The sequence below is a fragment of the Scleropages formosus genome, chromosome 18 (genome assembly GCF_900964775.1).
Source record: "Scleropages formosus chromosome 18, fSclFor1.1, whole genome shotgun sequence".
Classification (NCBI taxonomy): domain Eukaryota; kingdom Metazoa; phylum Chordata; class Actinopteri; order Osteoglossiformes; family Osteoglossidae; genus Scleropages; species Scleropages formosus.
Window position 1 is genome coordinate 19,272,423 of NC_041823.1, and position 27,691 is coordinate 19,300,113.

General features: G+C 47.5%; 2 protein-coding genes across 7 annotated transcripts; both read left to right on the top strand.

The window, feature by feature from the left end:
* Window positions 1–3,328: 3,328 nt before the first annotated feature.
* On the top strand, window positions 3,329–16,525 carry zyx (zyxin). 6 transcript variants are annotated; one of them, XM_029260166.1, is made up of 10 exons: window positions 3,329–3,402; window positions 8,290–8,530; window positions 9,525–9,790; window positions 10,797–10,892; window positions 11,078–11,623; window positions 11,730–11,862; window positions 13,081–13,250; window positions 13,457–13,635; window positions 14,754–14,874; window positions 15,067–16,524. In XM_029260166.1, the coding sequence occupies exons 2-10, from the start codon at window positions 8,299–8,301 to the stop codon at window positions 15,178–15,180; spliced, it is 1,857 nt and encodes a 618-aa protein (XP_029115999.1). In that variant the 5' UTR covers window positions 3,329–3,402; window positions 8,290–8,298; the 3' UTR covers window positions 15,181–16,524. The 6 variants fall into 6 exon arrangements, with proteins under 6 accessions (XP_029115999.1, XP_029115994.1, XP_029115998.1 ...); XM_029260161.1 differs by lacking the exon at window positions 3,329–3,402 and adding an exon at window positions 3,422–3,652 and having other exon boundaries at window positions 15,067–16,525; XM_029260165.1 differs by lacking the exon at window positions 3,329–3,402 and adding an exon at window positions 3,574–3,639.
* An 840-nt stretch (window positions 16,526–17,365) lies between these two features.
* On the top strand, window positions 17,366–26,548 carry kel (Kell metallo-endopeptidase (Kell blood group)). The gene is made up of 18 exons (XM_018737911.2): window positions 17,366–17,847; window positions 18,300–18,438; window positions 18,870–19,121; window positions 20,737–20,864; window positions 20,996–21,145; window positions 21,690–21,761; window positions 21,910–22,104; window positions 22,289–22,449; window positions 22,584–22,701; window positions 22,818–22,913; window positions 23,008–23,100; window positions 23,592–23,669; window positions 23,810–23,913; window positions 24,124–24,213; window positions 24,568–24,635; window positions 25,560–25,720; window positions 25,855–25,944; window positions 26,172–26,548. The coding sequence occupies exons 1-18, from the start codon at window positions 17,821–17,823 to the stop codon at window positions 26,316–26,318; spliced, it is 2,169 nt and encodes a 722-aa protein (XP_018593427.2). The 5' UTR covers window positions 17,366–17,820; the 3' UTR covers window positions 26,319–26,548.
* Window positions 26,549–27,691: the final 1,143 nt, after the last annotated feature.

Consider the following 27,691-nt stretch of genomic DNA (forward strand, 5'->3'; position numbering starts at 1 on the left):
CTGGTGACACACACACACACACAGTGAAAGAAACGGCATCCTTATCCCTCCATCTATCTGCTGCCCTCATCTTGTTTGATCTGTGCACACGTTTCATTAGGTCCGTGATGTGAAAACGTGCTGTCTGTTGTTACCCACCCTGATGTCCTTCCGCTGCTCTCCATGGTTAATTATATATTTATGTGAGCCGTTCCTATATGTGTTTCCCCTGCCAAATGACGCAGGGGGGGAAAGAGGGCAGCGGGGAGGGGAGGGGTGGGGTGGGTAGGGGGGGGAGTCAATCATTTTTCCTTGAGTTCACACACACTGAGATGGAGAGAACAAGGGACAGATGGAGGGAAGGAGGGGGGGAGGCAGATGGGCAGAGAGGTAAAAGAGGGAGGGATGCTTTGAGTCGCGTTAAGCAGAGGTGAAGCCGAGATACGCGAATTAGTATTCCAGGAGAGAAAAAATGTGGGGGAGGGGTGAGAAGGAGATGGAGGGAGAGAGACATGTCGATAGGAAGGGAGAGAATGGGCAGCGGGGGCTACGGCTGTACACGGTCCATTACTGCGGAGTTTGAATATCAGGAATCTCCACGGAGTCGCGCCGGTGGTCCTTCACCACCACCGAAAATGGGGCACTGCATCACGTTTACACTGGGAAGGGCTGCAGTTACCACGCTGTTTACACACCGGCGGGCTGGGCTGGACGCTGCAGCACAATAACACAGGAGGTGGTGAAGTCCACATGCATCCTCGCACCCCGCAACCACAGCCGGCACGCAAGCGGTCAATGTGACATCCTGGTCGCTTCCTTCTCACTCCCGGTGCAGGGTAACGTGCTCCGTGGTGGAGCCAAAGTCCCTCACCCAGCTGCTCTTAGGTTACAGAATCCAGCCCTGCTCCATCTCCAGTCTCTCCAGCCGGTTGGTGCTGCAGGAGTACGGAGCCCTGGGCACGGGGCTGCGCGCCGGGGGGGAACCGCACACGTTCGCCATTCATTAATCACGTTCGCGAGCCAAGAGCGGCGATCAACAACAACCGTAGCTCGGAACACACTGCAGTGAAGGGTGCCGCGTGTCTTCGGGGGTAAGAGGCGCGGGGGCCGTACCACCTCGGTCCCGTCATCTGAGACACACCGAGATGCAGGACATCAGCTGGCTTCGCTTAAGAAGTTTTCATAGGAAATATGGTCGTTATCGGGACCGCACTTTCTCTGTGTGCCACGTTTCCCTGCTTGTGTGTTTCTGCAGTCACTTCTTCTCATACAGCGATCATTGCTGCCACTGAGGTCCTCCTCTGAAGCACCCACTGCATATATTCACTCTGTTTAACTACCGTGTTGTTGCAAATCTGCCAGAGCTGCCCGGGCCCTTCCATCAACCTCAGTGAACTAATGGGGCTATGATGAGAACATTTGGACTCTCTTACCCTCCTGGGCGTCCACATTTCCAGCAGCCCCTGAGGGAGCGCTATCCCGGGGGGGTCGGGTTGTTTTCCAACCTTGGATGTTGCTCCTCCTCCAACAGGCTTTACCATTACTGGAAAGGGAGGCGTTCCTGAGGTTTACCCCAGTATTGCTCTGTTATACTTACATAACACATGGCTTGTATTACACGCCACCCTGTGCTCTAGCCCTGGGCGCTTCTGCTCGGGCGATCGGCCATGCTGTTACCATTGTGCTAGTGGGCTTTACAGCGGTACATGGGCTCTCTGACCAGCTGGACCACATCGAAACCGAGGAGGAGAAAGAGGGAGATGAAGGGCTCATATGGTTTACAAGAGCTGACTGGACAGGCCACCGCGGCACATTTCCACTGTAGCGTGAGGAGCGAGGGGGGGGGGCTCCCTGCCTTCTTGTATTATTCACAATCCTCCTCCTGCTACCCAGTCTCATCTCCCCACCCCCGTATGACTTTGTTGATACTTTCCCCATTTCCATCCGCCGCTCTCTGTCAGCTGTCTCTCGGCCTGTCTGCTTCCACACGCGTCTGCGTCCGTCTTCTTCATCTCCGCATCTTGATCAGCATCAATACTTTGCACCCAAGGTCCCTCCTCTCCGTCTATCCGCGTAACTTCATTTCTGTCCGTTGAACCATTTCCCCATGAGCCCTCACTGGCGTCGCACCGTGTGCTGCACTGACACCTGCTGGACCATCAGCGAATGACAGCAGAGGTCAGTCAGTCAGTCATGAGCCGCAAAACCCCCGCAGCGCTTGGAGCTCAAGCCCGTTGCTCTGCAGGCAACAGCCCGGTCTGAGAGTTGGACGCCAGAAAAGCGTCGTATCCTTCACCTCCACGGCTGTGCGTGCGAAGGTCTGCCTTTCAACATGCACACGTATGGCGCGAGGCGGGCTCCGCAGCGTGGGTAACCCAGCGCGTGAATCAGAAGGGACAGAGTTCAGTGTGCCTGCGCTAACTTTGCGCCATGTCATGAGCTAATAGTGAGTCACGCGCCGTGGGAGTGGGGAAGAGGGCTTGCTCATAGCACGTCTGGATGCCCGCCAGCTCTGCCGGGTTCTGCTCCAGAGCTGCTCAGTTCCAGCCTAAGGCCGACTCAGGGGTACCCCCCACAGCCACCGTACCCCACCCTGCCGGGAAGCTGGCTCTGAACTCAATACACCCACGCACGGGGCGAACACGTGGCCAGAGATCCCAGCGTCCATTTCCAGCCACACCCCCTCCCCCCACAGCCGCTGGACACCGGGGACACTCCCGGCCTCGGGGGCTCCGCACGATGGCCCCTGCGCTGGCGGAAAGGCTCCATCGGAGCGAAGGGCGGCACTATTTATGGTGCGGCCATGACGTCATGCAGCTGCAAACCGGAGCCCACGAGCTGAAAAATGAGAACTTGAGCGCGCGCTCTTAGCGACCCGAGTGATCAGAGTGAAAGCGCCTCCGCGTGGCTCCCCTCCCGCAGCGCGCTCATACAAGGTGTGTTCCAAGTGAACAGATGTGCAGGAGGGGCACGGTGACCTCGTCTCCCAGGCGGTGACCTGCTGGGACACGTCCCACCACCCTGCAGAGGACGCGCGCGCGCGCGCACACACACACACACACACACACGCAGAGCGGTATCGCCAAACTCGCTCGAAAGAGCTGGCACTCGGTGTGTTTCCCTAAAAAAAAACCCACAAAGTGAACCGTGAGGATGCGCCATTGCACTGGAAGTGTCCGTGTCAATAACACACGAAACAGACGCGGAGATATACAGCGCGCTGTCGCCGCGGGTCCGCGACGCGCGCAGCGGCTCCTCGCGCAGCCTCGGCGCGTGAGCGCAAGCGCTCCGCTACCTTTATTAGCGCGCCGCTCTCCCTCCTCCTGACCTTACAAGGAAACGGAGGCCCAGCGTTGATGTCATCGGGTGAAGAATGTTGCAAGAATCCAGAGAGAGAGAGAGAGACGGGGCGAAAATGTAGAGGTGGGGGTGGAGGACACACACAGACGCACGCACGCACGCACGCACTACCTATCGCCGTACCATGCTGAGGGACGGCAGGATAGAAAAGGGGGAGGGGGGTGTGTTTACAGAGCAACGTAGCCGCGCTGGCGAAAGTCAGAGACGAGAGGGAACTTGTTTCGGAGGGTTGTGTCATTCCTTTCGGCGCGGGGGGACCGGGGGGGAGGCGGGTCCAGCAGCTGTGGAGGAACTGAAAAGGTTCGAGAGAAAAGTTAGTACCATATATACACAGCGAATGGCCGCGCTGAACACAGCGGTCGCTTAGCCACACAAGTGCCAGAGAGAGAGAGAGAGAGAGAGAGAGAGAGGGTGTATGTGTATGTGTGTGTTTGTGTGTCAGCGCACCGTTTTCTTCCTTTTCCTGAGGGAGAAATAGGACCAGGTAAGAATGGGTCATGATCTCTTAACTACTTTTAGCACGAATTTTGCAGCACTGCGAGGAACGGAGCTCCTTTCACTCCGAGCTGAAACACCGCGCTGCTCCGAAGGGCACTTCTAGCGCTGGGCTCGCGGGGCCAACTGAGCGCCTGCGCTGTGGGCAGCGCGCGGGGGACCGGCGCGCGCGCGCACCGACAGCGGAGACCACTGCTACTAGACGCCGCGAGAGCAGTATTTTAACTGTGCGATCAGTAGACACGGTGAGGAGTACGCACTGTGAGAGTAGCAGCAGACACTGAGATCATTAGACAATGGGAGCTCAGTAGGTATTGAGAGATCTGTAGGTACAGTGAGACCAGCAGTAGACAATGGGAGACGGTAGGTCTAGTGAGACTAGCTGCAAACAATGGGATATCAATACGTATGGGGAGATGAAGTAGGTGCAGTGAGACCAGCAGTAGACAATGGGAGATCAGTAGGTCTAGTGAGACTAGCTGCAGACAATAGGATATCAATAGGTATGGGCAGATCAAGTAGGTACAGTGAGATCAGCAGTAGACAATAGGAGATCAATAGGTATGGGGAGATGACTGTCTAGTGAGACTAGCAGCAAGCAATGGGAGATCATCTCCCATTGTGTACTGCTGGTCTCACTGTACCTACCGATCTCCCCATATCTATTGATCTCCCATTCTCTGCTGCTTGTCTCACTGGACCTACTGATCTCCCATTGTCTACAGCTGCTCTCACTGTACCTATAGACCTCCCCATACCTACTGATCTATTGTCTACTGCTGGTTTCACTGTACCTACAGATCTCCCCCTATCTATTGATTTTCCCATCATCTACTGCTGGTCTCACTGTACCCACAAATCTCCCCATACCTATATAGATATGGGAAGATCAGTAGGTCCAGTGAGACCAGCAGCAGACAATGGGAGATCAGCTGTATTTGGACATTTCGCCCCCCCGTCCTCCAGAGGCAGACGCGGAAGTGTGGTATCTTTAACAGGAAGTCGGTCACTTTAACAGGAAAAGGTGAAGGCGCGTGGGGCTCCGTGCGGTCCGTGGAAAGCGGCTCGCGGGTTCAGGCGAGGGAGGAGGGCGGTGCCGCGCGCGCTCACCGTGCACTGCGCGTCTCCGCCACCGTTCAGCCGCTTCGCCGCAGGAACTAAGTGTGTGTGGCTCGAGCGGCGTGGGATCGGAGGCTGCGGATTTGACGGCTTTTAACGGGTGCGATTTTCACTCGGTGGAGGAAGGGCGTCTCCGACCAGGCGGCGACACACACAGACACACAGTTTTTATCACACTGCCGCTTTTCGGTTAAGCCCAACTAGTGCAGCCTTTTTTTTCTTTTTTTTTTCTTCTTCTTCTTTCCATCGCTCGCCGGTCTGGTAAGAGATGAGTACAGCACCGTGATTTACCGGCAGATCATACCGTTAGACGCGCTTACGGGGCGATTCGGACACCGATTTCTGAGCAGAACGAGTCATGCTGTGTGTGTGTGTGTGTGTGTGTGTGTGTGTGTGTGTGTGTGTGTCGGGGGGGGGGAGTCGTGTAGCGAGCTGCTCGAGCAAAGTGAAACGTGTGTCTATTGTATAAAGAACTATTCCAGTGCTGCGCGTGTGTGTGCGCGCGCTGCCAACGCCAGCAGTGAGTTTAAGCCGTAGTTTGCTCTTTCCGCTAGGTTTCACTGTAACTGCACTCACACTGGGGTCTCAGGTACTCTGGTTCGTTCTTAGCTAATACGTATGCTCATGCTTTACTTTTTATTACGTACAACACATGTATAGCATGTAGACGGCCAGCAGGTGGCGTTGTGGTTAGAGGCGCTGGCATTGGAATCAGGAGGTTCGATTCCCACCTCCCGCTCTAAGATCCTTGAGCAAGGTGCTCGGCAAAAATGACACCCCGTATCAATGGGTGAAACGTTGTAATCGCTCTGGAGAAAGGCTTCGGCTAAATGAATAAATGTAAATTTAAATAGTGGTTTATATGGCTAAATGATAAGGGCGTAGAAATGGAGTATGTAACCCTACCTACAGGGCCCTGAGCTGTCTTTACACCATTTCCACTTCTTCACATCCACTTTCCATTTCTGCACTGTAAATTTACTTTAGTGTCTCTCACTACATTTATTCATTTATGTGATGCTTTTCTCCAAAGCGATTTAAAATGTTGAGCTCCTTTCAGTGATTTGCCTATTTTAATTATTTAAACAGCTGGGTGTTTCTCCCCCTCCCCCCCAATCTCTATGCGATTTTGGCGTATGTACTTTGCTGAAGGGTGCTGCAGCAGGAGGTGGGATTCAAACCTGCAACCTCCCGCTGCAGCACCCTTCAGGGCCACGCTGCTTTGCTGTATGTGTGCTGCTCCTGCAGATTCCCTTGGAATCAACACATTGTTCATCTCTAGATACCAAGACAGACACAAGTAAGGGCTTGTTTTCACACACGCTATATTTTTATGGTTTGTTTATATTTTAATTTTGGCCAGAATAAGTCCAAGGCTTAGGGACAGTGGAGTGTTGTCCTAAAATATGGGCTCCTGTTTTGGTCTCGAAAAAAGTTACACTTGCTTTCCGTCTCATTTGGGTCACGTAAGTTCAAAAGTCATTCGTAGATATTACACAATCTTTTTGTGTGTGGGGGTTTTTTTTTAGATATTTAAAAAAAAAAAATGCAGAAACCCATTTGTTTTGATATTACAGCTGATGTCTGGACACAGTGACCTTCATGGTGCAGCCTCACAATACCAGAGCGCTGCTGGCATGTAGCGCAAAGCAGAAGTAGCAGAAAGTTCAAGGTTTTCTTTTTTTTTCTTTTTTTTGAGAAAAATGGCAGTGATTTTTAAAGTGCTTCACCAGGTGCGATTAAATAGTTTGTGTCTTTGAGATCAGATGCTTGGACACCCGCTCGTGTTTGCGAGGAATGCTTCGCTCCCGAGACGAGTTATTTAGAGTCGAGCCAGAGGGCTTTACAAAAACCGCTGGCTCGTCAGCACTCTTGGGCAGGCCAAGCGGCACTGACCCCCCCCCCCCCCGCCCCACAGAGGCATTAGCGCACCGTGAGAACCACGTGTGTGTCTGCAGCATCTGCCTTGCTGTCAGCTTTTGCCGACGTCCCGCGCGCCGGGGACACCTGAGCTCGAGAAGCAGGAGGAGGTCGGTGACATGGTGAGCTGCGGGTGCTGAACGTTCTCAGGAGGGAACGGGTTTAGTGCGGGCGGATGCAACTCGAACGAGTGGAAGGAGAAGCGCTGCTAGTGGTGTAGCTGTTCAGAAATTGCTTCTCTTCCGTCTCTTTGCTGTACACCTGTCCTCCTTCCTCCTGAGACCCAGCCGTTAATTTCTGTCCGCTCTATAGGATCCGTTTTTAAGCGCAGCTCCGAGCTGCACCCTTTAGAGGGCATCCTGTGCTATTTAACAATAGAGCCACTTTGGGGTGAGCCTTACATTTATTTATTTAGCAGACACTTTCCCTCCCCCCCAAAGTGACTTCCAATGAACTCTGTGTAGTGATATCAGCCCACACACTTTATTCACCATGGTGACTTACAGTGGGTCACTCATCCATACATCAGTGGAACATTCTCTCTCTCTCTCTCACTCACTCACACACTGTGGGTGAACCTGAACAGCATGTCTTTGGAGTGGGGGAGGAAACCAGAGCACCCAAAGACTTACAGTTCTAGATACACTGCGTCACTCATCCATACATCAGTGGAACACACGCTCTGGCACTTGCACACTATGGGGGAACCTCAATAGCATGTCTTTGGAGTGTGGGAGGAAACCAGAGCACCCAGAGGGAACTCACACAGATATGGGGAGAACATACATAGTCCACACAGACTGAGCAGAGATCGAACCCATGTTCTCTCGCACCACCCAGGCGCTGTGAGACAGCAGCACTACTCGCTGTGCCACCATGCCTTAGATAACTTCCTGAAAATATCTCTAAAGATCTTTATTGCTGGATTGCAAAGGGCCCTCCCGCCTGCTGCGTTGGCCTGTTTTGGTGCAGGGTCAGCGCCAGCATATCATCTCGTACTGGGTAGCCGTTAGATGTGACCATTAAGAATAGTATGAAGACTTTATTATTATTTATTTTTTTGTTTTAAACACTGAGGGACCCCTGAAGATCTGAACAACTTTTTACTCATGTAACCAGCTGGGTTCAGGGTTAGTACCCTGATCGCGGGTCCCACGGCAGGCGAGCGGTAGGACTTAAGCCTGGATCCTTTGAGTGCAGGATGGCAGCCCTGACCGCCAGGCCTCCTGCTGCCTCATTGTAGTCTTTGTTGGGGCATTATTTATAGGTGGGTATAAAGGAACGCAGCTGTTTCTCCACCAGGACCGCTGCCAGCTCGTCACGACGCAGGCGTGTATGGCTCGACTCCATGTGGTGGAAAGAAGTTCTCCTCCTGATCTTTTTCGACTGACTCACCTCCTTTCTTTCTTCATCCAGGACGAGATAATGGCCGACTCCAACGGCAGCAAACCTTTCGTGGCGACTTCTTCCCTCTCCCTCAAAGTCACCACCCCTTCCTTCTACAATCAGCCAAAGAAGTTTGCTTCTGTAGCCCCACCTCGCCCACGGGGCCAGACAGACCAGTCGCAGCCAGCAGCTTCCCACGTGTCCCCGGCAAGTACGGCGGTCATCGGTCGCGTGGGAGAGCTTCCTCCTCCGCCTCCCGCTTTCTGCGAGGGTAAGACACTCGCTCTGACGTTGTCGGACGCGTCTCCGTTTGAGGGTGTGGTGACGCTTTAGGGAGTCATCACGGAAATCGAGTCAACGGGTAACACTTCTGCCGAGATCTAGACCAGGGGTGTCCGACGTTCGGGGACCGAGGGCCGCGATCATTATTGCGAACCGATCGGAGGGCCGCGGATGTAGAAATCGTAGCGACATTTCGAATCTTTGCTCCCTCTCTCGCTATCTGCTTGTCCTGGTCAGGGTGGCAGGGTCCAGAGTCTGTCCTGGAATCGCTGGACGTGAAGCTGGGGGTACACCCTGAATGTGGCACCAGTCCATCGCGAGGTCGCCACAGACATGCTCGCTCACTCGCATACCACGAGCAGTTTAGCACCACCAATCTACTTGAACTGCATGTCTTTGGACTGTGGGAGGAAACCAGAGCAAACACTCGATCTAGTATGCCTAAATTGGAAAAACACACACACCGTCTGAAACCGTTTGTTCCAAGTGGGGTCGTCGCGGCGAACCGGAGCCTAACCTGGCAACACAAGGCGCAAGGTCTCGAACCCCAGGCCCACCAGAGAGCGGGACCCGGCCAACCCCACCGCGCCACCGTGCCCCCTCTACTGGAAAAATAATTAAATAAAATTAACAGCATAGTGTCTAACTATAACTTTATGTATAATGCGATTTAGATATTCTAGTTCCTGTGATCTGTCTAATATATAATAGTCCCACAAACGTTCTCGAGGGCTGTGTTACGAGAAACTGACGGCTGCATGCAGCTCTACACGTTGGCTGCGCGTTGGACGCCCCTGACCTAGGTTGTCAAACATCTTTCACGTCTTCTTCTCGTTTTATTCATGTGCCCTCATTGACGTTGAGACATAATTACCGCTACATGTGGAGCTGCTTGGGGCAGGAAGTGTGGGAACTATGAATATGGGTATTGAAAGAGGAAAACGATTGATTTGTTGACGCTGGCTCCCTCCCTCTTCTCTCAGACTTCCCACCCCCTCCTCCTCCTTTGGATGATGCTGAGCTGCCAGTCCCGCCCCCAGAATGCCAGACCACACCCCCTGCTTACGAGGCCCCGCCCCCTGCCTTCCCAGACCCTCCCCCTCCACCTGCGGAAGACTTGTCTTTCCCATCAGCGCCTAAGGAGAGCACCTCCCAGACCTACACCCCTCCGCCTCCTCCTCCTCCCCCGCCTCCCCCGCCACCACCTCCACCCTCTGCCCCATCTACAAATAACAGTAATAATGCTCAGGTAAGTTAGGACAGAATTTTGTAGCCGTTTTGACCCGTTTAAATGCATATATACCAGTTACAATTTTTGTGTTCATTACCGCTGCAGTAATACCTCGCCCTGCGTCATTAATTGGTTCCAAAGGGCGCCACTTAAGTCGAAAAACGTTCGGAAAACGAAATAACCCCTAAAAAAAAAACGATTTAGACCCCCTATAAATCCCGAATAAGCATTCCCCTTAAGTGTATAAATTTCAATTAACGCTAAAGTAAAGAAAAAAAACAAAAAAAAACTTTCTTCGTAGCCATGGGGGCAAATATTAAATTCACAAACGCAACGCAAACGAGACACTGTGAATAGCGCAAACGCAAGTTTGAATCGACTGGCGGCAAACGACGACGCCACGCGGCGGAACTCGACGTTATCGGCGCCGAACGGCAGGTAAATAAATTTTTTTTTAAATTTTTTTTTATTTTTAAGCCTTTAATTGATTTTATAGATTACAAAATATTTTTTTATATTTTAACGTTTCTTTTTATTTGATTTTACACTTTTTTTAAGTTGTTTTTCAGTGATTTTTTTTTTTTTTAATAAAGATTTTAACAACTTTTTATGTTTTCAGCTGACTGACGTAAAGTCGCGTCATCTGAATGAAGACAAATTGCATTTTTCCATATACATTTAACAAAAAACCGACGTAAAGTCGAAATGGACGCAACACGAAACGACGCAGGGCGAGGTATTACTGTATCTTAAAACGTGCATCAGTGGGATTAGGAGTCCTTGGTCATCTCTGCCCCTCTCTCTTTATTAGAAAAAGTCCAAGTTGGCAAACTGAAACGAAATACCCTTTTCAATATTTACATGTATTAATTTTAGCAAAGCTGGACCTTGTTCTGACTGATAACTCGTCACTTGTTGCTCTCCTCACTCCCCTCGTCTCTGTAAACTACCACACCTCTTCCTATTTACAATGATCTTGCTGTGTTTTTCCTTCCCTTTCTTGGCTTTTATTTTGCTTCTTCAGAGGCTCCTAGAGAAACAGACCAGCTTTGACCGCCAGCTGGATTCCCTAACGGGCATGTTGTCGGAAATGGAGACCAGACGACCTTTCAACCCGAAGGTGACGGTCGCGGTGTGCCGAGAGGGATGGGCGAACATTCTTGGAGGGTTAGGTACAGGGCACGTAGTCTCGAGCGGAGGAAGGGAAGGGAAGTGACGGGTGATACTTTGTTTTAAGCAAATATGAACAAAACTTGTGCAATGTTTGCTTTTTTTTTTTTTGTTTTTTTTTTTTTGTTTTCGCAGTTGCCTAGTCAAGTCCCAGTTGTGCCTGCGCCCAAACCAGGTGGCCCACCACCTGTCACTGCCCCAAAGCCCCTGTCGTTTTTACCTCCCCCCGAGCTGCAGGATCGCCCACCTCCCGCTCCGTGGGCCGAAGAGCTCAAAAGACGGACGAATAGACAAGCTGCCCAAAGCCCGGCTCCTGCCCCCAGCCAAGCCCAGCCAGCCGTTAAGGGTCCGGCAGTGGCGCCCAAGACCAGCTTTCCCGTCAATCAAAACGCAGCCGGCAATAAGGGCCCGTCTTTTCCGTCAGCTGGTCCGAAGCCTCCGGTTTCCAGCGCCCCTCCCGCTGCTTCAAAACCGGTTCCATCCAGCTCCTTTCCGCCCCCACCCCCTCCCGTTAACCAGACCTCACCCCAGCCAGCTGTTTCGCCACCTTTTAGTCACTCCAAATCCTCTCCAGCTGGTAGCCAGGAAAACGTGAGCACTGCTCCCCCGGCTTCGCAGCCCAAGTCTGTGAGCTCAGGGTCTTCTCCGCGTGGCCCGTCTGGGGGACCTCCGGCCGTCAAGGTGGGTTTTGCTGAGCAGGTCCTCAAAAACGTTCTAAGAGCGACCGCTTCGAGCATGGCAATTTATGATCTCTCTCCGTCTCTCTTCCCAATACACCATCCCATAGCCCTCACCAACCTCAAACTCTGGTTCTGGAGTGCCCTTGTCTATGAGGGAGGTCGAGGAGTTGGAGAAGATGACGCAGGACTTCATCCGAAACATGGACTCGCACGCACCGGTCATCACCTCGCCTCCCACAGGTAGTCGGAGCCCTCCGGCAGAGCGCACGTTGGCGCTATTCGGTTCCGAAGCTCGGAGCCGCGTGCGCCTGCCTTGTGTATAAATCCAGGGCTTGTCCTGATACTCGCACTAATCAGAATGTTTAGTCACCTACTTGTCCAGTTTATGAAATTGAAAATCCAGTTTTTTTTTTTTTTTTTTTTTTTTTTTTTGTTAGTCGACACAGTAACCCAAGTTTACCGATTGTCTGAGATCTGCTCCCTCGGGCGCGCCGAAAAAGACAGAAAGAGGGGACAAAAGGAGAGGTTTGGACCTTCCTTAAATTCCCAGAATAGTATAATAAGATTCGCACGGCTGTTCCTTGGCGTTGTTTCGCTGATCAATAAGGACTGTAGGATGCCATCGCCATCTGGAGCCGCTCGTGAGGATTTACCACTTAAGGTCAGACGGGCGCAGCAGTCAGCTGTTGCATTCCACACGAGACTGAAGCATGCCATAGAAGAATTAAATCACAGCGCCTGTTAGCAGAGCCTAAGCGCATGTCTGCAGTTCTCAGTCTTTTTCATTATACGGTACCTGAGCTTTGACGCGCGACTACAAAAACGCGATCGCTTAAATTCATCGATCGCAGGAGCAAGTTTTCGATCGGCAGCCCGTTGGCAGAGGCGGATAAACGCGCGTTGAACGAGCGTCAAACTTCTGCGAAAATGGTAATGAGGCTGAATCTGAGTTCATTTTAAAGAGCCGCGTGGCTGAAGCGCTCAGGCTGTTCGAAGAGAGAGTTTGAAAATGACGGGAAAACTCAGAATACCAGCCAACCAATGTCTACACCCGCTTGTCCCGGTCGGGGTTGCGGCAAACCGGAGCCTAACCCAGGGTGCAAGGCTGGAGGGGGAGGGGACACACCCAGGATGGGACGCCAGTCCATTGCAAGGCACCCCAAGTGGGACTCGAACCCCAGACCCACCATACAGCAGGCACTGGCCAAACCCACCGCGCCCCCTAAAACTAAGAATAGTGATGTTTAATTTTTTGTCCAGTTTAACTGTCTTTTCCTGTTCTGTGCTTCGTCGTTTAGTCCAAACAAACAAAGCGGCTTCCCGTAGGCCACTTCTGCCTTGCGAAGCGCTAAAGATGCTCTACTACATTATGACGACGCCAAATGAGAAGCGAAGACGAGAGTGTAACGTGTCCTAGAGCGGCGCGCGTTTACACCTCTCTGCGTCTTTGTCTCGCAGAGGTTTGCGGGAAATGCGGCCAGGCTCTCTCGCGTTCCCAGCCTGCCGTACGAGCCATGGACAAACTCTTCCACTCCGACTGCTTCTGCTGCATGAGCTGCCACCGCCCCCTGCAGGGGATGCAGTTCTACGACAGGGACGGGCAGCCGCAGTGCGAAGAATGCTATGTGGTAAGCGATTCTCGCACCCGGGCGCATGCGCGCGCCGTCTTTCCCGTGCTCTTGCCTCTCTCGAAGCGGCTCGGTTCCTCCGATCCATTTTTCCGATAGAGGCAAGACCTCGCCTGTGGAACGACGCGCTAGCCGCGGTTCTCGGTCCTCTCGGTTGCGACGACTTCACGTGCGCTTTACCTCCTTTTTACCCTGTTGCGTGGCAGAACTCCCTGGCTGTGTGCGCTGGCTGCGGGGAGCGCGTCACCGACCGCGTGCTGAAGGCCGTGGGGCAGAGCTTCCACCCTCACTGCTTCCGCTGCACCACCTGCAGCTGCAGCCTGGAGGGGACTCCTTTCATCACCGACGATGACAACCACCCGTACTGCGTGGCCGACTACCACCGGTGAGGCTTTTTCCGCAGAAGCTGCGATGTTGCGGCGTTCCCGCTCGCGCTTCGAGCGAAAAGCTCAAAACGTTAAGCTTGGGGAATGTGAAAGTCGGGTCGGAATATAGCGGCGCTTAGAACCGTCGCTTTACGTTCGAGAGACGCGGGTTCGGAGCCCACCTCCTGCTGGAGTATCTCTGACCGTGGTACTTGCCCCGAATTGCTCCGGTAAAAATTCCCCGGGCGAATAAATGAGTAACGCGTTATAGCAGCCCTAGGTTTTTAGGCCTCTTGGATAGAGGTGTTGCTTAAATGGGTAAAGAAAGTTGTTGGGGGGGATCAGCGCGAACGCTTCTGCCTGCGGAAGCCCGTCACGTGAACTCGGAAGGGTGTAATTTCAAAATTGCTTCGGATGTTTGGCTCGACATCAGAGTGCCGCTCAGCGGTTTTCTCACCGGCTTTGCGGAGCTTAGAGGCGCGTGAAGGTGAAACTTGATTTTGTGGGAAAATCACCGGCTTTCGCTTCGCCGTTTTTGGAAGAACTATAACGTTGCGCTTCGCTCCCAGTCGGCAAAGCACTCGAACAAGGTAATTCTGTTGTTTTCTCTTCTTTTTAAAAATATTTCCTCATCAAGTAGTTTAAAAAGTGTTATGTTGTGAATACACCAGAAGTGATTTTTAAATAATTCCTTTCGCTGACCTGGAAAATGAGGGTAAATGCGACTTGCTTGGTAATACATTTTGTTTACGGAAAGATATGAGAATAAGAGGTTCGTAGTTTAGCGGAATCCTTTTAATGAAAAATGTACCACGGCGCACTTTAATTAAATAATTTTCAGGTATACACAGCTGTAGGCCTTTACTGCCGAGGCCCTATTTGATAAAGGAGGTCCCAGGGTCTAAAGGGCTGGGGACACACCCAGGACGGGACGCCAGTCCATCGCAAGGCACCCCGAGCGGGACTCGAACCGCAGGCCCACGGGAGAGCAGGACCCGGTCGGACCCGGTCAAACCCGCTGTGCCACCGCACCCCCTCTAGTGTATAATTTGTTGGGTGAAAAAAATCTGTGCTCTGGGTTCGCCGTTTGAGATGTCAGCAGCGACGGCAATATCAGGAGCCCTTCTCTCCCCCTCAGCCGCTTCTCCCCTGTCTGCGTGAGCTGCAAGGAGCCCATAGTGCCCGATCCGGGTAGCGAGGAGACGATCCGGGTTGTCGCCCTCGACAAGAACTTCCACCTGAAGTGCTATAAATGTGAGGTAATGAAGCCCTCTGCTCGGACGTGGTGCGGCTGGTGCTATCCAGGGGATCTAGTCCTGGTTTGCCGCTCTTATCCTGTCCCGTATACGGCACGGGAGCCTCGCTGTTTGCATGCAGTTCTTGCTTGTGTTTAGCATTTCCTCGATCGCGACTAACCTGCAACGGCCTTTTCGTGCGCCTCTTCCCCGCAGGACTGCGCGCGCCCTCTCTCGATAGAGGCGAACGCCGATGGCTGTTACCCCCTGGACGGCAGAATCCTGTGCCTCAAGTGCCACACCGCCCGAGCGAAGCAGGCTTCTCAGTGATTTGAGGGAAGCCCTGCCAAGTCAGACCCGTCAGCTCGTTTAGACTTCATAGGATTTCGGGAGCTGATGACCCTTTGTTTCTTCCATTATATACATTCTGCTCTTCTTGCTTGCCGTCACGCTCCCGCTCTCGGTACAGAGGTAATGTACTGTACCGTGAGAATGATCTACGCGTCCTCCCGGTTGGCCTTCTACGGTGCGTTCGGTGCATTTACTAGCTCCCGGCATGATTTGCACAGGTATAGCTTTAGCTTGAAGTGGTCTCTGAAACACCAGTGTGCTTTGGGACTTTCACTGCACAGCAGCCTCTTCGATTTAAATATAAACTGTGTGAACAACAGTAAGGTAAAACACTCTGTAGGGCTAAGAATATGTGTGTGTGTTTTGGTTTTTTTTTTTTTTATTTTTTAATTTTTTTTTTTTTTTGGTGGATTCTCTCAACCAGTGCACTTTGGGTAGTGTTTACTAGGATCAGTTACACAGCATATTTACAGGATGCTTTTGACAGATGTGCATTCTACAAACTGCATCTCCAAGCAGTGGTGTGTTCAGTTTCTTCTTTACTTTGTCTTTGCTGCATGGGAACAGTAGTATATATGTTTTCTTTTTTTTTTCCCCCCTCTCTCTCTCTCCCTCCTAGGGCTATAAACTTAATGATGCAAAAAAAAAAAAGCTTTACAGTAGTGAGTCTAATATGAACAAGTCACACTTTCCAGGTTTGGTGTTGTGAGAGCGCAGAGCTCCCAGTTCTCAAGAAGGTTTACGTACTTGACGTGTTTAGCCGTGTGAACAGTATGAATTTAAAAATGCATTTAATTCACTTGTCTAGGCACAAATTTTAGGGTTTAACTAATAGTTAAGAATTTTAAGACTCCTAAGGGTGGCGCAGTCAGTTTTCAGGTGGACGGGTGTTGGCATTTCGAGTCGAGGAACAATAAGAAACGAGCAAAAATTCTTATAAATAGCAGTTCTCTTTTCAGCGAGTTTGTGGAAGAAATAGTGATATTTACTGTTTGGTGAATACTGAAAAAGTTAAAATGTGGATTTAGGACACACAAGGTAGAATTGGCTGCAGTTAGACATACTGGTAGTATTTGAATTCCTATTGGTGGAATTCATTAATTTAATTAGTATTAAGGAATTTAAGTATTCTCTACACATAAGTTACATTTCTATCATATAAGCACAATGACACTTGACTGACTGCACTTAGATTTACAGCTTCAGTAATATAGCTGCTCACACCTGGGAACTGAACTACAGATTTGGGATTTCAGTTTCCAGTGACTAAAGATACAGTTGCAGTTATTTTCCCACACAGCTGTATTCAGTTCTGTTTACTAATAAATGATTTTTTTTTTTTTTTGAATGTCGTTTCACTCTAGCTGTTTTCACTGATATTGTAACACATTACCACTGTTTTATTGCATTTTTTTAATTGGATTGTTTTCATTTAATCTGTTGGAAACTTGTTTTGTACTACATTTTTATTTACAATAATATGGAGTGGACCCTTCGCCACCATAACGTTTATCATTCCATTTTTTTTTTCCTTCTGATTTCACATATTTGATGCATTACATGTATACACAGGTTCCTGAGTGAAACTTAAATAACACTTCATCCATACTTGTATGAAAGGATACTTGCTTGTTACTGGTTATTTTTATCATAGCGGTAATAATAGTAAGAGCTATTTTTTTAAATTAATCTGTCATCAAGCCTTTTCTTCAAGTGAATAATTTCAGGTTAATTCTGAGATGCAGTAATACCGTTGTTCTGTCAGTATTATCAGGTATTACAGGAGTTGGTTGTTTTTTTTTTCCCCATTATCTGTAGTGATTTTTTTTCCGCATATACTATATACTCTTTTACATTACGTGTAGCTGCATATATTGTGTACGGTTTGTATGCTATCTCAACTTTGTCAACCTTTTGTCATTAAATTTTTCTTTTTTTTTTTTTTTTATTCATAGGCTACTCTTTAATAAACTGAAAACTAATTCCCAAAATGATGTTTGATCTCAGCTTCTTGACCTCACGTTGTTACGTTCCTGTGTCCCCGGGGTGACGCCTCCTTAAAAGGCTCTTCGTGTGAAAGCTTGAATCTTCGTGCGTGTGCATCGCCGCAAAATAAACTGACGCACGCGTCTCCCTTTCTATCAGTTCGCCCCAGGGCTGTTTGTGGCCGATAAGCGCAAGCAGCGAAAGCGGCGCTCCGTCACATAAGTGTAAAGCAGCCTGTAATCTTCAACGGTGCCGTTCCTTACGCCCTTCAGGTTCCCTCCACGGCAATGTGACCCCGGCCGACCGCGTTTCGGTTGTGCGGTACCTTCTGCCCCGACGGCGGTGTTTGACCTCGCCGTGGCTCCCGCCGACTTCGTTTGCAGCGGCCCGGCATGCTGACACGGTGGGACAGGGTGATGTTGAGCAGCCGACCGGGTCGCTCTTTATCAGCGGGGGGAGAGGGAGACGGACAAGTGATGAGGGGAGATAGGGGGCAGGGATGACGGCTGACGAAGGAGGTATTGAGGAAAGGGGGCTGCCAGCGAGGGAACCCAAACACATGAAGCGAGACTCGCACCTTGAGGCTTCCAGAGACTACCAGAAAGAGCAGGAGACGGAACCACAAGCTTGGTAATGATTAACAATCCTCCAGAATCCCAGGTAAGGTCATCCATATGGCTGTTTACTCCCCTAATACAAACATTTGTGTCTTTGGCTACATGCCGGGGGAATTGTTATAGAGGTCTAACGGCGGTAAGCGATTTTCAGAAATGTCACTTCAGTTCTTCATAGTGAAACTGCAGTCTGTTTTGTCCATGTTTTTTTTTATTATAAGCAGAATGACAAGGATTTTCATACTAGGCACAATATGACATTATTTCTGTGGTATTCCCTGCCGTTTTTTAACCATGTTACTTTTTGTTGTACTGGATAATTTGAAATTTGGGTACTGTACTGTACTATTGACGCAGTTCTTTTAGAATCACAGCTAGGCTGCTACTTGGGTCTGAACCAAAACACTTTTGCTGGTTAAAAAAAAAAAAAAAAAGTCGCCAACGTTTCTCTATATTATCTTTCACAATTGTCACTGGAAGTTTGTTGGACTCTCGTAGTCGCAGTCTGTCCAGAAGCCCTGGCCTTTCTCTGGACAGCGCCGACTCTTTCTGGTCCTCAGCTCCTCTGTTCTCATCATACTGCTGTGCCTGGGAATCTATTTGCACCGCACTGGTTCTGACAACTCGTTGCAAGAAGGTATCTTTGAGAATCTGGAATCTTGGCTACTGTGTGTGTGTGAGAGTGACAGAGACAGACCTAGCAGGGTAAATGCATTGGATACCACAGCAGGAGTGAGTGGTATGAACCAGGATCTCCTGATTATGCCTCAAACTACTGCACCTCTTTCTGTCCCAGCTTCATTCAATCCATTGTTCATATATGTATGTCTATACGTATTAATTTATCATTTTTGTTCCCACTGACCTGGGTTTTAAAATGCATATTTCATCTTACTAGGACCACTTTTTTGGGAGGGGACTTCTGCATAGTTGATCATAATGAGGTTTCTGGATCTGTAAACCAGGGGTATTCAGTTCTTTTGAGGGTCACTGAGAGGTCAGGCCGTGCTGGTCACTGTGTAAATGCAGGTACTTGCATAACCATCGCTTTCTTCCGATGTGTGACAGCCCCGCTTCCATGCCTCTCTTCGGCCTGCCTTGAGGCTGCAGCAAAACTGTCCATCACCTCCAATCCTTTGGCCCAGACCTGCGACAACCTCCTGGTCGCCTGCAAGGCCAAGGGGCTCACTGTCTCCCAGGGGAGACAAAGAGACAAACAAATTGTTAAAAGAGAGGTGGACAGATACTTGTATGCAGAGGTTGAGCCTAACCAGTTGGTCAGACGGACAGTTCTGCTGGAGCTGCTAAGAGAAATTTTGGGTGAGTTTTTGTTGAATCGCCTCCTTTATGTAATTGCTGTTGTCTCTCTTGTCTCTCTGAGATAGATATACGATGCTTTGCAAAAGTAATCCAGCCCCTTGAAAACTGGCAGCATTTTCTAGATTTCAAAAGATAAATACAAATGTTCTTACAATCACTATTTTTACTGAGATCTACTTCACACTAACAGTCCATTTCAAAAGCCAAAATAAGTTTTGTCCTCAGATATTAAAAATAACTGAAATGTGAAACTGAAACTAGACTGTGAACCTTCTGCGAAAATGCCATAGAAGTAAGAGATAAAGTGATCCAGATGTATAAGTAAGCGAAAGGGTACAAAACAATCTAAGTGTTTAGATGTCCAGTGAGCATTAGTGGATCCATCATCAGGAAGTAAATCGCACTACTTAGTAGCTGTCTAAAGAAGGCCATCTGTTAAATCGTAGCACCCAACCAAGATGTGAACTGGTATAAGAAGTGATAAAGATGCCGGCCATCACTCTAAAGAAACTACAGAAGTCAGTTGTTAAAACTGGGGTATGTGTGCATGAGTCCACAATATCAAGAGCTTTCCATAACACTTGACTATTTGGGAGGGTGGCAAGAAAGAAAGCATTACTCAAGAATATCCATAAAAAGGTGTGTTTGAGCTTTGCCACAGCGCATGGGAGGGACCCTTTAGGATGTGGGAAAAGGTGTTGCGATGAGATGAAACCAAAAACTTTTTGACTATAATTCAAAGCGTTATGTATGGTGCAAACCTAACACTGCCCGTGCCACAAAAAACACCATCCCTACACCATAATGTGGTGGTGGTAGCATAATACTGTGGGGTTGCTTTTCATTTACAGTGACTGGAAATCTTCTTAAGGCTGATGGAATGATGGCTAGAGCTAAATACACTGAAATACTAGAAGAGAACCTATTCCAGGTGGCTCAGAAACTGAGGCCTGGGAGAAGGTTCACCTAGCAAGACAATGATCCCAAGCACAAGGCCGAGGCAACACCGGAATGGCTCAAAAACAAAAAGAAGTGAATGTCCTGCAGTCGTCTAGTCAAAGTCCTGATCTCAACCCCATTGAGAATCCGTGGCAATTCTTGAAAACTGCAATCCGGTAGCACCATCCATCCATCCTGAGTGACATGCAAAAAATCTGCCAGGAAGAATGGAACAAAATCACTCCTGAGCACTGTGCAAAGCTGACTCCGACTTTACGCTGCTGTTGCTACAATAGGAGGCTCTACAAAATATTAATGTATGGGGGTTGAATACTTATTCAAGCAGTGTTTCTTCAATTTTATTTTTTTTTTAAAATCTTTTTACAATTGTTTTCTTTGACTTTGTAAATAAACTGTTAGAACATTTAGGTATACAATAAAAGTACTTATTGGAAGAATATGTGTATGTATCTTTCGAAATCCAGGAAATGGTGCTAACTTGCAAGGGGCTTGAATACTATAATATATATATATATATATATATATATATATATATACACACACACACACATATACACATCTTCTCAGTGTATCTGTGTATTCTTCTCCATTAACTGTCGTGAAATAATTTACCATTAAACCTGTGTGTGACCTCTGAACCCCCTCACCGCATCAGAATCCACGGACAGGCCGGCGTCCGAGGACTCGGCAGAACAGAAAGCGCAAAGGTTCTACCGCTCCTGCATGGACACGGAGACCATTGAAAAGCTCGGTCCGAAGCCAATTCTGAAGCTTGTAGAAAAGGTGATTGACGGGACCGATGTTGTCACCGTGGGAGCTGAGATTTTTTTTTTTTTCTCATTCCCTGTAAAGGGCTACGTGAGTGTCAGGGAAGGAAGCTGCATTATAAGCCCTCTGTCTCTCTCTCTGTGCAGCTGGGGGGCTGGGCACTCTCCGGAAAGTGGAATCACACCGACTTTAATGCAACCTTGTCTGTCCTCATGACAGAGTATTTCACTTTCCCATTTTTCAACATATATGTGGGAAGGGATGTCAACTCGAGCGACCACAAGAAGTACATACAGGTTAGTGCGATCGATAATAAGGTTAGTCTGGGGGCAAGCTAACATCGGACCCTAGACACCCTGATACTCTATTCTTAACTGAACTGACTGTGTCTGCACCTCTAAAAAATATGACAGATTTGGGCCTGGACAGAAATAAAGATTAATTAGCTGGAGTGGGATTTTTTTTTCCCATATTCAGAATAAACTGAACCCAGAAAACAAAAAATAAAAAGCACCACGGAAACGTTTTGCTCAAGAACATGCGCTCTTTATAGAGTGGCATATTACAAAATGGATCAATTTCTGCAGAGCTAATATACATGACAAGAATTTTGTTGCGTGTTATTTTTTTAAATGAGGTAAAACAGATTTCCATTCATTTATTTGTTAATGAAAAAAAACCGAGTTAGAGATGATCTGCTGAGGTTTGCGAGAATTCAATCCAGCGACGCAGCAGGCTTAGCGGACGGAGCAGCTGGAGACGAAGGTCGCAAAGAACACGGGAAACCTCAGTGGTTCAGCCTTTGCTGCAGTGACTTTGCTCGAAATTTCTCTTTGACAGATCGATCAGCCCGACTTTCAGATTCCAGTTGAATGGAAAAGCAAGGACAAAACATCGAAAGAGAAAACTCTGGTAGGAATTTTCCTCCGCAGCAGCTGTGTTTCTGTAAGAAAGATGAAGACAGTGATAGTTCCCACAGCTGATACATCATCCATGGATAAATGGCCAATGCTGTTGACTAGGCAGACTCCGTCACCTCTCTTTCTCTTCTCCATCTCAGTCTCAGGACCTGCGTCACTTCCTGATGTCTCGAGTGCGACTCCTTGGTCTTCTTGGGGTTCCCTCCAGCAGCACCAGCAGCCACATGGGCTTCTTTATCCAGCTGTCATCTGAGCTGGCCCTCTTCACCCAGTCGTTGTCGAACCGTATGCAGAGGAAGCTGCTCTTTCACCGGATGACTGTGAAGGAGCTGCAGGTGAGGTGCCCTCCTATTCTCCTGCAGGTACCACCGTCTCCGAGTCAGAAAAATCTCTCTTTCTGTGACGCGCTGCCCACGTGCCACATCTTCATCAGTGTCTCCAGGGCTTGTTTGCACTTCCATGGACCCCTGCGTGCTTTTAAATGTCACTTATCTCCTTGCCACTGGTTTGTCTCCACAGGCTCAAGCCCCTGGTATTGACTGGCTGGGATGTCTCCAGGCCGTATTTCAGCCCCTCGCTGTCAGTGAATCCGACACTGTTCTCCTGCACAACCTACCATACATCACGCACATGTCCAAGACCATCAGCAAGTGGCAAGACAATCACGAGTTCCGTAACAGGTACCGCAGCGGAAGACATCGCTGTGTCTTTGCGTACAGCGTTTTCACAATTAGACCAGCAAGTGTTCTGCTGCACCTTCCATTGTCTCTATGGAAAACATCATTGTTTTTTGTTATCGTTCCATTGCTCCTAGTGGTACTCTTCATACGTTCATGATCCTCAGTCTCCTACACACAGTCATACCTGCATTAGACTCCAGATTCACCGCTATACAGAGAAATTTCTCAGTTGCCCTGGGAGACGATGAAGATGTGAGTATTGAAGGACAGCTCTGCCGACTGTGCTCTTTCTACAGACCAGATTTTGAGTGTCCAAATGAGGTGTCTCTAACACATCACATGCCTTCACGTGGTCCTGTCCTCCTCAGGTTGTCCCCCGCTGGGCTCACTGTGTTTTGCAGACAGAGAAGGCGTTCGGCAGAGTGCTCAGCAATGCAATGAGAGAGAGGGTTGGGGAGCCAGAGGTGAGCAGCGCCACATATTGAGGAACACAAAAAGCAGAAGCTGACAGTCAAAAAAGAAACCTCTCTTACTGCGTTTAAATTTCCTGATTTCCAGGCAGAAGTGTTGATCCAGTCGATATACTCATCTCTTAAATCCAAATTAGCAGAACTCAGATTGAAAGACGATCATCTCACCGTTTGGAACAAGGTAACACACAATTATTCTGATCTCATTGAGCAAGAGCGGACAGATCAGAGAAGCAGTAAAACAACTGTGGGAATTAGAGCGCATTCAGCAATTAAATTATATAAGATATAATTTCATTTATACTAAGTAATGCAAATGCAGCGGAAAAAAAACGTTCGCTGAAAGGTTTCTATGGAGTTGCTAAATCATAGCGCATGGAAGAGTTAACCATGAAATACACCATCCTGACATGCACACAATGTGCAATGGCCAAACATCTGAGTGTAGCAAAGCTGATAAATCTGGGTGGCAGAAAACTTACCTGTCAGTATATCAAGCTGTCCGCAAGAATGTGTGTAGGCAGAGGAAAACCTGGATATAAAAACTCAGGTTGTAACAATCTAACATTTAAAAATTTACAATGAAATATGTCTGCAGTGAAATTTGTTAATAGAACATTAATATAACACAATAATAATATGTTTACAAAGTAATGACTTTTGTTTTTACAGGTTACGTCTCTAACCCCACGACTTTCACCAAATGCTGATATAATGAGTAAAAAAAATCTCGATCAACAATTTTCAGAGGTAATTATACATTATTAAGTGTTTTTTTTTTTTTTTTTAAAGCTCATGCTATTGTAATAGTTTTAATAGTAATGTTATTTGGCAGTAAAATTATTGCAGCATGTGATTCCATTACAGGTGATATACTCTTTATCTCCCAGGTGAAAATCACTGAAGATGAGTATTTCTCCAACTACCTGCAGTCTCTTTCTCTTCAACATAAGAGGACAAAAAAACTTTTTACAGAAATGTCAGACCCTGATATGTGAGTAGACTATTTGTGTGTGTATATGTGGGAGTGTGCGATGGATCTTGCCTGTGCAGCTAGAAGTATTCACATCAAATCCAAACCCAGAAATGAGGAGTCATACATATCGTTGACATTTAAGGGGGGAAAAAAACTATTTTATGTGCATTTTTAACTGAGGATCTCTTAACGTGACAACTTTTTTTTCCCCCTCTTTGTCTCCTCAAGATTGTCAATAACTCCATTTCTTATTGGAAATGAGATCAGTTTCCCTCTGGGAATGTTTGTTCCACCATTCTTTCATCCGTCATACCCCAGGTAACAAGATTTTTCCAGTTCTATTACATACAGATCTCATTATGAGTGCTGTCACTGCACGAAGAACAGCCAGGTACCAGGCAGAGTTCACTAACTGGCACTATGCCGTCATGGCTGCAGATACCTGCATCTGAAATGACCAGTTGATCACTAGTGGTATATTGCATAGGGCAGTTGCAGATTCCATTGTTCAGGGCAGTCATTAGAAGGTACTGAATATGCCTACATGGTACAGTAATTATGTTTGGCAGGGTTGTCAGCTCTAGGGTTTGGGTCATTGGTGCCTGAAACATTTTGCTTCCTCCTTATTGCTTGAGTATGAGACTAAATCCATGCTGTAATTGTGTTTGGCAGAGCTGTCAACTATGGAGCACTTGGGATGCTGATGGCTAAAAATATTTTACATCTCCTTCTGCCAGAGAGTAAGGCAAACACATCCATCTAAACATCTGTGGATCTGTTTCCCACTCTTTTTCTCTTTTCACTTTTCTTTTTCTGTCTGTGTGATCTTGGCATCAATCTTACTCCCTCACTTTCCTTAACCGCTTGTCCTTATAAGGATAGTGGCGGTCCAGAACCTCTCTAGGGTCACACACTGAATGGAACACCGGTCCATTGCAGGGTAGTCACACAAATACACTCTCACACATTACTGATAAGTGACCAGTTAATCTGAAATACACACCTTGGGATTGTGGTAGGAAATCAGAGCACCCAGAGGAAACCCACACAAACTTAGATGAATCCAAACCCACGTCCAAACAGACAAGGCACTGTGAGGAGGCAGTGCCACCCACTGCACCACCATGCCACCTACTGTCAATCCCTTTAAGTTCAGTTCTGCTCTGTGTTTCTTTCTTCTTCAACTTTTGCTTGAACCACATCCATTTAACTATGTAGCTGATTCTTTTCTCCAGTTGCCATGTTAAGATACCTATAGTTATCGACCAATTTATACAGCTGGGTTATTTTACTGGAGCAATTTAGAGTAAGTATCTTGCTCAAGGGTACTACAGCTGCAGCTGAGATTCGAACCTGTGACCTTCGGCTCTGAAGGCAACAACTCTATCCACTATGCTACCAGCTGCCCCAAAATGCATCTGAGTGATGCTGCTACCTTACTCCATTGACCTGTTCAGATGTTATTTTATTTTACTAATGCCAGTCTCAAAAGCAGCATACTGTACAGAGGTAAATCACATTCCAAGCTCTTCAAGTAAAGCATCTTTGCTGTTCTGTAACTCTTCATCGTCACCTCATATTTGCATAACCTCTTCTCAGCATATAACTCCCTCCTGGTTATTCCTGTTGCGCTGTAAAATGCACTGATGTTTCTTGTTCTTCAGTCCAAACTCAGAGTAAGACTCTGCAGGCAGTGAGTGAGTGTGTCTGGGCACTGTACAGTAACATAACCAAAATTCCACATGGATCTCACCTGCTCACTCTCACCTTGGAACAACAGCGAGAGATCTGGCTTCAATACACAGCCCTTGAGATTGCGCTGCAGGTTAGAAGGTCCTTCTTGGCCCCTTTTGTCTTTACCCAACAGATATGTTTCTTCCTAATTCTTGTCTTTCTTCATATCCCTTTGTCTTTCACCATTTTGCTCACTTCCGCTCTGACCTCTTGTCTCCCTCCCAGGCATATCAGAAGAGTTTACTGAAAGAGCCCAAAGACACCTCTCTATCTGGTATCCACCATACTCACCTGTTCCTCACCTCCTTTGTTCAGGTAAAGACAAAACAGATTTGCCAGTTGGAAACCAAAATCAAATAAAAATGGGATTGTTCCTAGTTGTCTTAGATGATTACTATATTGTACGTATATACTGTACATTACTGTACTCTTGTCCTGTGATTACAACAATTTTACACTTAACATGCATACTGTTAAACATTTCTGATGAAAGTTTGTTTAGAATATTTGATGCTTATGATGCTGAATATTTCATTTCATAGATCAACTGCCACTTTGACCCATACCATGAACACTTGCCTTTTGAAGCATCCTTCCTTGTGGCTGCCATCTGTATGAACTCTAACCTTTGTCCCAAGGGCATAAACTGCACTTTAAATACACATCAACACTTCAGGCAAAAGTGCTAATGGTTTATTATCATATCTTTGAAAAATGTATTACTGTTGGGCATAGGGAGAGGATTTTGTATTCAAATGGCTGAGATGAAATGTACATTTGGAGAGATATAATACTATGTGAAGAACTGTGGTGTAAAATACATTTTGTGTGTATTTATACATATTGTTTACATAATATATGTCCTTGTACAAAGAATGTTTTGGGTAAATGAATGAATACATGTAAATGGGTAGTTAGGCCTTTCCTGCAAAATGATATATTTTTCTTACAATAGTACTGAAAAATGTTAATGTCTTTTTGTTTTAAAATTAAATAAATAAATGTGAAAATGATTCGTAAAGTCTCACATCTATTCGCTTTGCTAATGCTTTTCTCCAAAGCAATTTACAATTTTAAGTTATCTACAATTATTTCCCCTTTTATACAGCTGGGTAATTTTATTGGAGCAACTCAGGGTAAGTATTTTGTTCAAAGGTACTACAGCTGGAAGTGGGTTTCAAACCTGGAACCCCTTTAGTCTAAAGGGAGCAGCTCAAAGAATTACGTTACCAGCTGTCTAATTTTTGTCCAAAATAAAAGTTTTTACTTGTAATCCCTGCAACTGCCTTCCAAAATGTGCTTGTATCTTACTTTGATTTAATCCAATATGTCTTCACTATGAACATAGTGAAGAGGCCGCTGTCTCACTTAATTTTTTCCTCAAGGCTCAAAGGTTGTTGCTGAGATGCATATGTAATTTTTACTTATAATAAATATAACAAGCAGAATCATTGTGTCACCAAAAAGTCTGCAGAAACTGTGCGAAGCCGTAAAGCCAACATAGACCAAAATCGCGAGGTATGTGACCAGCATTCCTGCTGTCCTGGAGACAGAAGAGGGTATCTGGTATTAGAGTGTAACCTCAAAAAACAGACAGTGTGGAACCACCTTTGAGATACATATTTTTGAGAAGTTTTAAGTGTTTATTTTTTCAGAAAATGAGGACTAGAGTGTCAGCTCAAAGCCCTCACCAGTTCTTCGCCCAATGTGCCGACATTAGGCGATCGCAAACACTAAGCACTGCCTTGGGCAAATAAACTTTGGATATAAGAATAGCCCAGCTATTCAAACACTATTCACTTGATAAGATTGTCGGGAGAATAAAGTAGGTAGAAAAGAAGCAAACAAAATGAAAAATCTGTAGCCATCGCACGAATGCTAGGCTATGATGTTCGGTAGGTTAAGTGTATTAAATGCATTTTCGACTTACGATGGGTTTTGCGGAACGTAACCCCATTATAAGTCGGGGACCACTTATTAAATTTCTTGTCAGAATTATTTACAACGGTTAATGACGAATCATCTGTATTTAAGTAGTTATGTATATTACCCAGACTTTCTA

Bases quoted from the DNA above. Each gene is read 5' to 3' on its own strand.
- zyx (XM_029260161.1), top strand. From the start codon at position 3,464: ATGCTGAGGGACGGCAGGATAGAAAAGGGGGAGGGGGGTGTGTTTACA. The intron at 13,251-13,456 runs GTAAGCGATTCT...GTTGCGTGGCAG, and splicing joins AGTGCGAAGAATGCTATGTG to AACTCCCTGGCTGTGTGCGC. The intron at 14,875-15,066 runs GTAATGAAGCCC...TCTTCCCCGCAG, and splicing joins TGAAGTGCTATAAATGTGAG to GACTGCGCGCGCCCTCTCTC.
- kel (XM_018737911.2), top strand. From the start codon at position 17,821: ATGATTAACAATCCTCCAGAATCCCAG. The intron at 19,122-20,736 runs GTGAGTTTTTGT...TCACCGCATCAG, and splicing joins GCTGCTAAGAGAAATTTTGG to AATCCACGGACAGGCCGGCG. The intron at 22,914-23,007 runs GTGAGCAGCGCC...CCTGATTTCCAG, and splicing joins AGAGGGTTGGGGAGCCAGAG to GCAGAAGTGTTGATCCAGTC.